Genomic DNA, 13,868 nt, shown 5'->3' with positions numbered 1-13,868 from the left:
AAATAATAAATAAATAAATAATCAGTAAGATTTGTCACGTACCTCGTGATGGGTTAAAGAACCAGCAGAAATGGAAAACACATTGGAGTCTGGTATTACTATAAACTAATAGTGTTTATTAGTAACTACGCAATACAGTACTATAAATGCAAATATCTTAAACAGGTTAGCAATGATATAGATGTACATAAGTGTGGAAATAGGAACAAAACTAGACTCTTTCAAACCTAGGGGTGGATGGATATAGTCTTACGATGATGGAGAGAGTTCAGTTCAGTCCGAGGTAGTTAGTTGAGTAACGTTGGGGGGGAGAGAGAGAGAGAGGTGAGAGGTGAGCTGATGCCGTCAATCTTCCCGTTGTCTTCTGAAATCCTGTTATAGTCACCGACTATGACCATAACACGTGCGACCGTTCTTCAGTGATGGAATTATCACCCAGGCAAGGGTGGACACACAAATAATTCCCCACTGGTCACACCTTTTACACTGTGAGAGCCACTGATCGATTTCCCCGAATTGATCCTCCAAAAACCCCATCTTCCTGTGGGTGCAACAAAGCTTGTTCAGTGTCCGAAACTGTGTCTGTCTGTCTGTGTCTCAGTGGACCTAGTTTTTATCCCCACATGTTGGACACCAGCTGTCCATCAACCTGCTCTGCCCTCCTCTCTCTGTAAGAACTTTTACAAGCAAGCAAGTGTCCTTGTGGAAAGGTAAACAAGCTTGTAGAGAAACCATAACATCAATCTTCTCTCTCTCTTGCTCTCTTTTCCCCCGTTGGATGCCTCCCTCCCTCTCTTAATAGCAGCACAGTTCATGGTCAATTCTGGACCCCGTCACAAACTAGGGTCACCCGTGACAGATTCAAAACATGAGATTAAGAGTCCTTGAAAATTAGTCCTTTAGTTGTGAGAACATTTCAATGATGGAACAAGTGAAGTTGAGTGAAGTTATCCCTTTTGGTTCAGGAGTTGATGGTTGAGGGGTAATAACTGTTCCTGAACCTGTTGGTGCGAGTCCTGAGGCTCCTGTACCACTTTCCTGATGGTAGCAGTGAGAAGAGAGCCTGGCCTGGGTGGTGGAGGTCCTTGATGATGGATGCTACTTTCCTTCACAGAGCTCTATATAGATGTGCTGAATGATGGGAAGGGCTTTACCCGTGATGGACTGGGTTGTATCCATTACTTTTGTAGGCTTTTCCATTAAAGGGCACTGGTGTTTCCATACTCTGAGTACATTACCTGCACAAGGTATATGGAATAAAATGTAATGTGACTTTCCAAAAGATTTTCCCTAATTTTCAGATTTACTTAGCCTTTTTAGTCCAAAGTAAATTTCCATTCATCTAAACCAATGGGATTTTATTTAATTAAAAAGAACTCACTGCTTTTCAGAAACAATGATGCTGATTTAAGTGTACTATTGTTTTCTAAATGTACTAAATCAGAACTATCTAACTAGGTTGTTTCTTCAAGTAGGTGGTTGAATGGTGGGAATTGGGTCTGACTGGATACAGGACGATGTATTTCATTCATGCTAATGAGCTGTTGAGCTGCATCACCCAGTGAGTTTGAGCTGTGATGGGAGTTGCTGCAAACTGTCTTGATAACGCAATCTGTCAGACTCTATCAGGAGTTCCCAACCATTTTTATGCCATGGACCAATACCATTAAGCAAGGGGTCCTTGGACCCCAGGATGGGAACCCCTGCATTAGAGGAAACCATCTACCTATTCCAGAGAGTAAATTTCAGAGCCTCTTTAAAAACTCCATCAAATGGAATTTGTGCAAATTTATAACAGATTCAGACTAAAATATGGTTATTTTAATGGAAAGCTAATGAAACCTTGCTGCCTTGTTATCTTCAGGCATGATTGACAGGGACTTATCCAATTATCTCCATCCTTCCTGGTGGTGGTGATGTCACTTTGTGCAGTGGATATCATGAAGTGGAAAGTCAAAGTGATCTCACTTATAACCAGTTCGCCGTGCCTGAGAATATTTTAAATGGCGTTAAGCAAACAAAAGCTTGGTCTCTCATCCTGTTACTTTTTCCAATAGATTTCACACTAAACCTTATGTGGAACTAGCACAAGGTAGTTTTAGAACTTACAAACCTTAAGGTATCGGACGATAGTTTGAAAATCAGGCTTATCACTCCTAGCAGCTGTTAAAAGTTCTTAAGGAATCAAAAGTCTCTCTTCCCTTCTCATCCTCCCATCCCCAGCTCTAAATATATAACCTGATCACACCTGAAGCTCAGGACAGAGAACTCTGTCGGGCTCCAAGTTTCCGTAATCGGGGCTAAGCAGTGTTTCAATCAGAACTGTGTGCTGAGTAATAATTTCTGAAGAGTTCATAGGTAATGTATACATTTGCTCAGTATTGGGTGAAGCCTTGGCAAATAAAATGTAGGAGCAGAATTAGGCCATTCAGCCCTTCAAATCTGCTCCACTATTCCAACATGGCTGACTTATTAATCCTTTCAACTCCATTCTCCTGCCTTCCTCCCATAACCTTTGATCTGGGCTCCACAGCTGACTGTGACAATAAATTCCACAGATTCACCACCCTCTAGCTAAAGAAATTCCTCCAAATCTCTGTTCTAAAGCAGTGCTTTATATTCTTGTCCTTCCTATGCCCCCCTCTAGGCCTTTCAGTATTTGATGGGTTTCAATGAGATCCCTCCACATCCTTCTAAACTTGAGTGAGTACAGTGAGCCATCAAATGCTCTTCATACATTAACCCTTTTATTCCTTGCGTCATTCTCATGCACCTCAGACCCCCTCCAATGCCAGAATGTCCTTTCTTAGATAAAGGGCCCAAAACTGTACATAATACTCCAAGTGCAGTCTGACCAATGTCTTATAAAGCCTCAGCTTTAGATCTTGGCAAAAGGCAAGCACTATTGAACAGTATATCCTCACTTTATCTTAGGAAGGAGCTTGATTTTTTTTTGTAGAAATACTCAGAGGAGAACACTATGGATGTGGGAAGGTGAATTAATACAAACTTCGACATTGTTGTTGGTCTGTATGTTTCACTGTTTTGGGGTATCTCATCTTTCAAGTATATTCTCTACACACTCAGCTTCAATCATGTTCTTTTAGGAAAACAACGGTTTTAAGCAAGAGAAAGCAACAATAACTTGTATTTGTGCGGCATTTTTTAATTTAGTATTTTCCATGGCTCTTCACAGCAACTTCCTCACTGTTTGATACTGAACTGAGTGTTTAGAACCTCAGTCAGTAGGTTTATGGAGCATACTAAGAAAGAGAGGCAGGAAGGCTTAGGGAGAGAATTCCAGAGCTTAGAGTCTAAACAAAGAAAGCACAGTCTTTGGAAGTATTGGAGAATACAGAATTTTTTGAAAGGCTGAAGGAGTTTACAAATAAGAAGGGGAAATTTTTAGAGATATTAGGACATGAAGACTGAATTTTTGAATCTCTGTTACCTGACTGTTACATAATATACTGTATGTCAGCCAGTATAAGTCTGTGCTGATGGTGTAGTGGTATTTGCACCCGGACTTCAGAACGAGAGGTTCCAGGTTTGAATCTGGCTGGCTCCTTGCACGCTTCCCACCTGTGCTGGGTTGAGCGTGAGCTAGCAACTTGGCCTCGTGAAACAGAGAAATGCTGAAAAAAATACAAGGTTGCCGCCCAATGTGCCAAACAGGGCTCAGGGAGGAACTTTACCTTTTTTACCAGTCAATATAAGAGATATGGATGGATGAGAGAGTGCGAGTTTCAATGCATGACACAGAAAGCACGAGGATGTACAAGCTAGGTTTTTAATCCTAGTATGTCTCTTCGTACCTTTGGATTTTTTTCCAGTATTCTCTCCTGAAAACCTCTCTCTCTGTAGGCTCATTTCAGGAAAGATTTGGTGTTTTTGCCAAATGACTACTAAGTCTTGACTGTCTTACCCATCAGTTGAGAAAGTTGCAGCCAATGCCAATCCAATCTGTGGCCTATTGAGTTGTAGTTGGGGGTCCATGTTTAGAAACCTGGATTATGTATTCTGATCGGATTTTGTTTCCTTCCATTTGTCTTTCACTTACCTAGAGGCTGCAATGAATTGCAGTCCATCCATTGAACTACGGTAGTTCAATAACTTCTATCTCTCAGGCTTACGTGGCTTAGGGATGACTTTTTATTTTTAAAATGAAACTCTGGAAAGGTGTGATGAGTTAACTGGAGTTTAATATGACCATTCTGTTAACTTTTTTTAACTGAGTGATTTCTCTGGAATAGATGGAGAATATATTGAAAGAACACGAAGTAGACAACTGGATGGTAAACCAAGGAATGGTGAGAGGTCACCATACACTCTGGGTAGATCAGCTGTGACGCTCAGGGCCTCTGTGGGATAACTTGGTGATGTTACAGGCAGTATTGGGGAATGAGCTTGCCTCGGTGATAGGAATGGTGTCTTTAATCTGCAGCTGTTTTGCAACATTTGAAAGGACTTTGTGAAGCAGCACCAAATGGGACACCTATTGTTTTTTCTTGTCCCTCCCCACTACCTATTGCTCTTCAATTTGAACTTTGAGACACAAGTTCAGTTTTCTTTATCATGCTGAACCACCAGCAGAGAATGCAGTCAGGATTTTGATGTATTACACAATACGTTCACTACCTTGGAGTATTCATTTATTCGAACCCACCCGTAATGTTTGTTATACGTATAGGATTTTCTTCCCACTCTTTCATATGACACTTTGAGCCTAACCGATTCCTTTCTCCTAGTTAAGTTTTTCAGTTTGAATAGGAGGATCGTAGTCAATTTCATTAATATGTGTAAAATAAGGGAATGAGGAAAAGCACAAATCATTAGTCAAATAACTTGACTAAAATATTATCACCTAGCCTCCCAAAACAATTTTTTTCTCTTTCCTTAATGACTTGCACTACTGAGCATTTTCCTGCTTCCAGTCCATCGTGAGAGAAGTTCAAAGGAATGGGAATGTCCCTCACCAAAGTTGAAGCTGTGAGTCTGTACTTGGGTTAGGAATCCTGATCGGTTTTCCTCTGCCCCTCCACTCCTCCATATTTGTCCTTGTTTGATCTGAGATGTTGTAACCAGGAGGTTCTTCAGAAGTGAAGCAAAAGGCACCAGGTTCTACGGTTGCAGCTGAGTACAGGTCGGCACTGTCAGCAGAGAGCAGCGGATAACAAGAAACTTGTCCTCATCCTTTCACTTTATCCAACAGGCCACCCTGAGTCAGTGTGATAGGAAAAGTGTTAAATTACACCACCATAACACATAAGGCTGACAAAGTAAAATAAATAAATATGCAGTAAAACCAAATGTGCTGAAAGTTTACTGGAAGACAAACGGTTATACAAACATAAAAGTCAGCATAAAGAACACTAAAACTAAAAGAAAAACAATCTGGACCATAAACCAATATCCTTCATTTTTCCATGATCATAAACATTCATTTTAATTTTTTTATTTATTTTTATTTTAAATTAGCACATTTAAAATTGTTCATCTTTTTTCTGACAAAGATAGATAAATCTTTATTCTCTTTCCCTCAAATTTGTTTATTTGTCTTGTGCTTCTGCTCTTTGAAGCATGAAAAATAGTTCATTTATTTATGGAATCTGAGTATCCCCATCTGTGTTCAACCAGGCAAGCAAATGTCTCAATACTGTCTGTGCCCTAGGGTCAATATATCTTGGGTGTTTTTTCTAAGAATTGGAAGAAGGTTGATTCCACTTTGCTTTATTGGTAGTCTTTCCTTATTCCAGCAGCTTTTTATACAAACCAAAGTTAAAGAACAGCTACTATAGGAAATACTGTGTACTTGCAAACCTCCATTGCAAACTCTGAACCTTTGGCCATTCGTGTGGTGTGAGGTAGATGAACATTTGTGAAATGCCCAATTTTTCATGGCACGTTTTTATTGTGATCTTCTGCACTGTGTAGGGTTTTATGCATATGGACGACTGTCAAAATCAAATGCATGTCAATCCTTCTGGAGATCTTTTCAGATTTTGGACCCATTACTAACAGAACATATGACCAAATATATATCGTTGATTAATGTCTACTTGAGATGAATATACTGAGGATTTGAGGATCTGAAAACCGCTCTCTTCCAATTCAATTTCCTTCACCAAGACAGAACATAGAGCTACTAAGTTATTTTTCCTTGGCCTATAAATTCCAGAGTAACTTAAAGATATTATAGCTGTGGTCAGCCCTTTTAGAACTCCAGAAGCGATGGGCAAGGCAACTTTGAGGGTTGGTTTTCTTTTCTGTCTTGCTATTTGGATGAATCCATCAGATTCAGAGACTCTATCCTCCAGGTTCTATCTGACCTGAGTTGTAGAGTCTTGGTCTAAATTCAAATGGTCCAGACCAGAAAAATTCCATCAGTTTGAAACTGTAGGAGAAGTCTATGGCTATTGGTGGTACTTCTGAAGTTAAGTTTTGAATTATAAAGGTAAGTTCAAGCAGAAGCAAATGTCTCCTAAACAGAGCTCTTATGGGTGACAAAGTTTTAAATCCGTACCCAGATGCAAATTTTCAGTTGCTTATAGAAACACAGAAAATAGGTGCAGGAATAGGTTATGTTGATGAAAGGCTATGACTGGTTGTGTTTAATCCGCTACTGGTCACTTGGCCCAACCCACGTGTTCTACATTTCCTTAAGGAGTCTGCTATATAATCCATAAATAACTGCTCAGTGCAGTTTGCGCCTGAGTACTCTGAAGTGAGCAGTTGTCCAAAAATCCATTCTTCAGGTGAGTTTCAGTCCCAAGTAATGACGTATGGCTATAGTAATGGTGAGATGGGAGAAGATCAATCCAGCAGCTTGGACCTGTTTACCAGAAATGGTAGGTGTTGCTCTGTATAGTTGGCCATCTAGTGGTGGAAAGAGAAGATGGTGTATGAATAGAATAACTAAATAAGTTTGGCAAATTAAGTTCTTCCTATATCATTAGACAAATTATTTTAAAACTTAGAACGGCTCATCATCACCTTCTCTTACCAATTGTCCCTTTCCTTTATTTGATTTTCTTTTGATTTGCTATTTATTTCAGAATGTTACGATAATCTGGTGTGCATGTTTCTGTTTTGTGAACTCAATTGTAATTTATTTTGGAAAGCAAGGTATGAAATTCTTGGGAGCCCACCAGCTTCAGAATGAGGTTAAAAATGACCATTTTCCAAATTCTTTTACGGAAGGAAGATGCAGTTGAACCGGATGACACACAAGCTAATTTAAATGAATTTTGTACCTTGCTTACATTTGGATTTTGTTTTTTAAAAAAATTAATTTACAATAATTTAGTGTTGTTTAACTTCCTCGTGCCCTTCCCTTCTGTGTAACAGATTCCAGTCACTCAGGCCAATTTAATGGATGACATTGAACAGTGGCTGTCCACAGATGTGGTGAGATACTTGGGTTTTGTTTTGCCTTTTTAATTCAATGGAATTTGAATTTACAGGATCTATAAATAAACAATGGTGCTTTGGAATTATGGCAGAGAAGAAAAGTATCTTTGAACTCTGTCCAGTGGCTAAATGGCACTTACCATCCTCTCTGGAGATTTCAGATTTTGTTCTCCATTTTCTCATCCCATCACTTCCCCAGGCGTGCTTATGGATAATGTTTGTTGGATCCTTTTCTCCAATTATCTTTTGGTTTGGATAATTATTACAGTATTTCTTAAACGATAGGCACTGCTGAATTGTGTATTTATTCCAAACTGTTTGATGACAATTTACCGTGTTGCTGCATTCATTCATGCAGCCCAGAAAGGTGCACTGTTCCATCCCCAGTCTGTGCGTGAACTGGTTGCATTCCCTGCAGCCAGGTTAGATGGCGGTACAATTGGTGCGAATCCCTTACAACTGCTCCCTGCCATAGTGGGCAAATATTTCCACTGTAATTATTGTATGGCTGCTTCCTGTCTGCTTTCAAAGGTTCAAAGGTCAAATTTAATGTCAGAGAAATGTATATAATATACATCCTGAAATGCTTTTTCTTTGCAAACATCCACGAAAATAGAGAAGTGCCCCAAAGAATGAACAACAGTTAAACATAAGAACCTCAAAGCCCCCTCCCCCCAGCTCCCCTCCCTCCCACACGCAAGCAAGCGTCAGCGAGCAACAATCACAGTCGTATTTAAATGTTCTCTGATTTTTCAGGAGTTTAGTATTTACAGAATTAATATAGGATAAACCATTGCCTTAAGAGGAGCTTCAGGTTCATTTGTGTCATTTAAAAAAAAGTTCAAAGGTTTATGTATTATCAAAGTATTCATGCAGTACACAACTCTTGTGATTCTTCTTCTCCAGATAGCCACAACACAAAGCAACCCATGGAAGTCAGTTCAAAGAGAAACAGCCCCCAACGCACAGAACACAAGAACATCACCCCCCCCAACCCGCACCCCCACACAAATAAAATGAGAAACAATGGGTGACAACACAGAATATATAAACCATACCACTGAAAAAGGGTATATTGGTATTTTTAACCACAGTCAAGGTCAGCATTTTTTCAGAATTAACATGAAATAAAGTCAGATATCTGTAATGCTGAAGGAGACTGCAGCTGTTTTGCCCAGTGTTTGTCCTGTAATCATATTGATTATTAAATCCTCTAAAACTGGTCCCTATCAAAGTATGGGAATTTCTGACCTTTACAAGGCTAACACCCACCAAAGGTTAATGTTTAAAATATGCATAATGGATTGGATGAATCTTATTGTATTGCAGTACCTATGGAGATAGTGAAACTCAAATTCATATTTCCCCAAAACTAGGCTCTAATTAAAGAACCAAGTAACCTACAACTGAAGAAACAAAAGGGGCCTTGGGCACTATGGATTCTGAGAAACTGGGGTTTCCAGAGAGCTTTTGATGTAGTATCCCTGGAACACAGAAGTCGTTATAAGACACTAATCAGTTTTGGATAGAAGATGGAGTTACTTTTAAGACAATTTATCATTTGAGAGTTGGTGGCAGCTGGCTGTTTGAAGTTTCTGTCCCTTTGCTGCTTTTATTGGGTATTGAGTGTAACTGAGAGACACAGCCAACACTCAGTCTTGTTCCAGACCAGGTGCTCAACTGAAAAGTAGGTTTGTTCCTGCACGTAATCTGATCCACTTATTTCCCCTCCGCCAAATGTTCCCTGTCCATTCGAAGATTTGCCATTAGCCTCTTCAGTGTACCATTTTTCTTATGTCGTGTGATTGTCCTAATGGTGGCAAATGAAACTGAGCAATGCTGTTCACTCCTGGAGCTGTGTTCTGCTGCGCTGAGTGTGTGTTTGAAATGAAACGGAAAGAGCTGATGGGACGGGGGGAAGAGGAGAGCTATACATATCAGTGATCAGGGCAGAGCAGTGTATCTGTTGGGGGTGAGGGGGAGGGAAAGGAATCTGAGCATGTCAGTGATGGGGGCTGGGTAGTTGACAGAGGGGAGAGAGCTGAGGATTAGTCAGGGATGGCAGAGGAAATGGCTTCTGGGAAGGGAGCCATATTGGGGAGATAGGATCTGAGTAATTTAAGGGGAGATGCTGAGTGAGGAGGTGGTGTGGTAGTGAGAAGGAGCTCAGAGGGAAGAGAAAAGAGAAATCTACATCTTTCTTTCAAGACTATGGCTTGAATTAGGCAACTTTTCAAAGATCATTGGAAAAATAAGGTGACATGGAAAGAGCAAAGAAGTGGGTCCAAATAGATAATTTACAGGAGTTGGTACAAATAAATCAGTCATGTTACATTCCCTTGCCACCCACCCCATGCTCTGTGGTATTTGGGTCACACTGTTCCTGTTCTTTAAGGTGTGGCATCGCTTTATTCAGCTGGTTGGATTGTAAGTACAACCAGGATTGTGCATTCACAGTTATTAATTTAGTCCTTCTGTCAGACTGCCTGATACTGTAGTTTTAACCAAGCAATTGCAGATGGAAAATAACTATTATGAGATTATAATAAAGTCGTTCCTTTATTAGACTCAATGAAGTTTGCTATTAGAGGAGAAAGCTAATACACAATGTAGCTTCAGGGTTGATAATGTAATGATATCTGTTGTGTGTTGAAGCACCCTTAAGCTTAAATATGAGATGTTCCAAGGAGGGGTACCTCTATTACCTGGTAAGATTTGGTGAGTTACTGTTAACCTGCTTTGTATCTGTGGCTGTAGAAGATTTACTGAGTTGGGTAAATTGGGAGAAAAGTACTCTGCACTCCCTGCAGATGGAGAAACTGTTATATGGAGATACATGGTTTGATTAGATGCTTTGTCACTGCATCCTTCTTGTGCTGAAACAGATTTATAGGGATGGATCTGATTTTCAGTATTGAGCAGTATCTAAATTGAGCCATATGATAAATCTTTATTGTTAAGTTCTGTACAGGCTTTTGTTAGAAGTGGCAATAGCCATAAAAGTTAAGGTAGGGTACGTGTTTCCATTTGGCACATTGATATCAGCTGTTAGTGAATCAAGTTTTTATTAACTCAGTTTGTTATTGCAAAGGGTTAAATGCAAAAAATGAGAGAATGACTTAATCTCTTTTCTGTAATTATAGAAAGGTGAATTGGGCAATGATTCTGAAGGAGTAACAAGTGAAGGTAATTCTTTCTGCTCTCATTTGCCCTTCTTGTCCTTGACAATGAGAACAACTTGTCTGAATGAGTAGACACATACAAACAAGCTGGATGAACTCAGCAGGTCGGGCAGCATCCATTGAAAGGAACAGTCAACGTTTCAGGCCAAGACCCTTCGTTCTCGGCCCAAAACGTTGACTGCTCCTTTCAACGAATACTGCCTGACCTGCTGAGTTCATCCAGCTTGTTTGTACGTGTTTATTTGACCACAGCATCTGCAGTGTACTTTGTGTCTGAATGAGTAGTTTTATGTAGTCTTCATTTTATTATTTCTAAATGTTGTATATTTCATCTGGCCAGTTTCAGAGCCCTGTTAGTCTCAACTTCTGACTTTTATTCTCTGCTCTTGAAGACCTAAAGACATTTGAGTTTTAATTTATACCATATATGGTGAAAGCTCCCAGTTTTGACATGTTTAACATTATATCAATGACAACTGATAAATGCCATCTGATTTTAATTAGCATAGTATTAAACTTCTCGAGATATTTCCCTGTTAGTCACAAGGCACCTTATCAAATGGTCGCTAAAGGCTTCATATAAAATATTATCCTTAAATTTTGTCGTTAGACAATAGTAAAATTTGATGTAGTAATCAAGTGCCTTTATTCTTTTCATATTAATTTGAATTCATTGTGGGTGTGTTTATGTATCTAATTGCTGGCTGTGGTCCATTTTTCTCCTGTCTTTGTGTTTAACTTCATGAAAATATTTAGCTGTAATATCTCTGGAAGTAATCAGATGTGCACTTCATTTCCCCAACAATGTCACATCCCTCCATTTATAGACATTATTGTAAGGTTCACCCATATTCTGTCAGGGTTCTTCACAATAATTAAATGATCCAAAAGTATTTTCAGTATTTTATCAGGTAAACTTTCTTTTAAAGGTTTTTTCATCTTGTATTTCCCTTGAGAACATTAAAAAAATTTAAATCCATTTTCAAAACCCCTTGTCATTTTAAACCATTCTGCCTTTTTAAACGGTATTTAAAATTTAGTTTATATATTTGTTCTTACTATCTCTTTATCTTTTAAATGAAATGTGGGGGTTCCCCTTAATATGCAATTTCTCCTTTTTATGATTTGTCTAATTTTGCTTCAATTTATTTTACGAGTTTTAGTTTTTTTTATACTGGGACAGAATGGAAATTACAATGGAAGGAATACAAAACTGTCCTTTCACAAATTAAAAATCTCAACTTATTTGACCTCTTCTATCAATAATGCAGGTTGGGAAATGTTTTTTTTCCTTTATTTGATCTGCCCTGCATTCTGGGGACTTCTGATGCATTTCACTATATATTCTCACCCCACCCAAAACCAATTTGATCTCCTGTGAGGATTTGCCAGACCAGGTTTTTAAAAATCTGGCCAAATTGGAAACAACTTGGAAACCTCTACCTGATCCTAAGGGAATTGCAATTGATCTGAGAAATGATCAGCTGTGAGCTCATAGTTTTAGAAGCGATCATATCAGCCATAAACTGGTCCAGCTAGTAGCTGAAGGGACGAACTTAAGTAATCTGTATGCAAGTACAGTTTTTCTAAAGATTATTATTTTTTTCCAGAATTTGATAAATTCCTGGAGGAGCGAGCCAAAGCAGCGGAGCAACTGCCTACTCTTCCCTCGCCGCCTACAGAGGCCCCTGGCTCTGTTAATACATCCAAAAAGAAGCAGCAGGAAAAGACGGAGGATGCCCTCTTTTCCCTGTGAAAACTGGACTCTGCCTCCTGCCTATTACTCTGTATGAAGGAATGCATCAGGGTAGCCCTGAGCTGTGTCTCTGCTCAAAATCCAATTCTTGCTCCTGAATAGGGAATGGTACAAAATAATTTAAGAAAAAAAACACTTTCCAAGAGAAGTTTCAGTTTGAAGATGGACCCTATTTTTTAAAAAGCAAATTCTCTTGAATGTTCACAGAGCTCCTAGTTATCCCTGTGGTGAAGTTGTGGAGATGTCATTCAATTACATATCGATGTAGGGAACAGTGGGTTGATTGCTCATCCTCAAACTATTCATAAGATAATTTAAACTGCAGATTCAAGAGTATACCTTTTTATGTATTCCTCCTCCTAAATCTATGTGCATTATATTTATCTTTTGTAAGCTAAATTTAGAAATGGTCTCTAAACTGTAACTTATTCTATTTTAAAAGCTTTGGTAGTGATGACGTGTCATGAGATGTGTCAGTATATTGGGTATAAGGTGCTGGCTGCAAGTAATACAGCTGGTTACAGGTCGACTCTTGAAATTGATTCCTTGTTTGCTGTTAAATGTGCGACTGATTTGGCAGCATTCTTTACAGCTTCAGTGTTGTTATCTATGCAACAAGACTTCCAGTGCCCTTTCTTCCCTTCCCAGCACCCTGAAAGCTTTTGGAACATCGAGTCAACGCAGAGAACGGAAAGCTTGAAAATGGAAGGGTTGCCAGTCCTCCTTGGTTGTCTTGGCATCAGTTGGCAAAGAAACCAAAAGAAAATCATGGCAGTACTAAAACAGAATCTTTTTTTTTTCTTTGAATGTCCGTTAGTTGCTGGAAGCTGAAAATGAGTGACTCAGATGTGCCTTGATGAGCTAATGGGAGGAACAAGGGGTGAGGTGACTTTCCCTGGGAGATTGTGGTAATTCCTTCCAGGAACACATCAGAGTTGGCAACCCTCGCGGGGGAGAAAAAAATCATACAATTATACAGTGAATACTAGACCAATTCTTTGTGGAAGTGGGTGGGTGGAGAGAATGTACATTAACAAAAATAATTTAATGCAAAATAAATATGTTTCTCAATGTTGAAGCAAGTAATTTCTAGAGTTGTGTTTCTCTTTCTAAAACTTTAACCCTTTATGGCCCCAGAGATGTCAGAAAATAAAGCCAATCGCGCATTTTCCTCGACACTTAAATTACATGGTGACATTTCACTTTGCTACTCAATTATCTGTTTGTGTTAATTTATAATTTGTAACCCATTGTTATATTGTATTAATTTTTTTCAAGCTGGTAGAATTCACAAGGTAATCTGCCAAAGGCAAAAAAGTATAAAGAAGTGTATTCTGATTGGAGAGGAAGAGAAATGGTTGAGGGGATGGGATGGTGGAGGTAGGGTGTGGGTAAGTAATGAAAAGAGCATGAATATTATGCCCTAGTGACATTTATCAATTGTAGTCGATCTGAATATTTACTTTTGGTCTAGACTCAGAAATCTCATAACTACATGACAAGATTACCTACTTTGCAGT

At 39.1% G+C, this 13,868-nt stretch overlaps 1 protein-coding gene across 5 annotated transcripts in view; it reads left to right on the top strand.

Annotated features, from left to right (window-relative positions):
- The window catches only part of tom1 (target of myb1 membrane trafficking protein), a 101,986-nt gene extending 88,552 nt beyond the window's left edge, over positions 1 to 13,434 (top strand). For 2 of the 5 annotated variants that reach the window (XM_073033985.1, XM_073033988.1), the window contains exons 13-16: positions 4,254 to 4,310; positions 7,348 to 7,407; positions 10,554 to 10,596; positions 12,203 to 13,434. In XM_073033985.1, the coding sequence (XP_072890086.1) occupies positions 4,254 to 4,310; positions 7,348 to 7,407; positions 10,554 to 10,596; positions 12,203 to 12,348 (306 nt within the window). In that variant the 3' untranslated portion in view covers positions 12,349 to 13,434. The remainder of the gene's footprint in view (positions 1 to 4,253; positions 4,311 to 7,347; positions 7,408 to 10,553; positions 10,597 to 12,202) is intronic. The other 3 variants (XM_073033987.1, XM_073033989.1, XM_073033990.1) reach the window with 3 other exon arrangements.
- The last annotated feature ends 434 nt before the right edge of the window (positions 13,435 to 13,868 follow it).

The sequence above is a fragment of the Hemitrygon akajei genome, chromosome 31 (genome assembly GCF_048418815.1).
Source record: "Hemitrygon akajei chromosome 31, sHemAka1.3, whole genome shotgun sequence".
Classification (NCBI taxonomy): domain Eukaryota; kingdom Metazoa; phylum Chordata; class Chondrichthyes; order Myliobatiformes; family Dasyatidae; genus Hemitrygon; species Hemitrygon akajei.
This window is presented reverse-complemented; position numbering and strand designations above follow the sequence as displayed.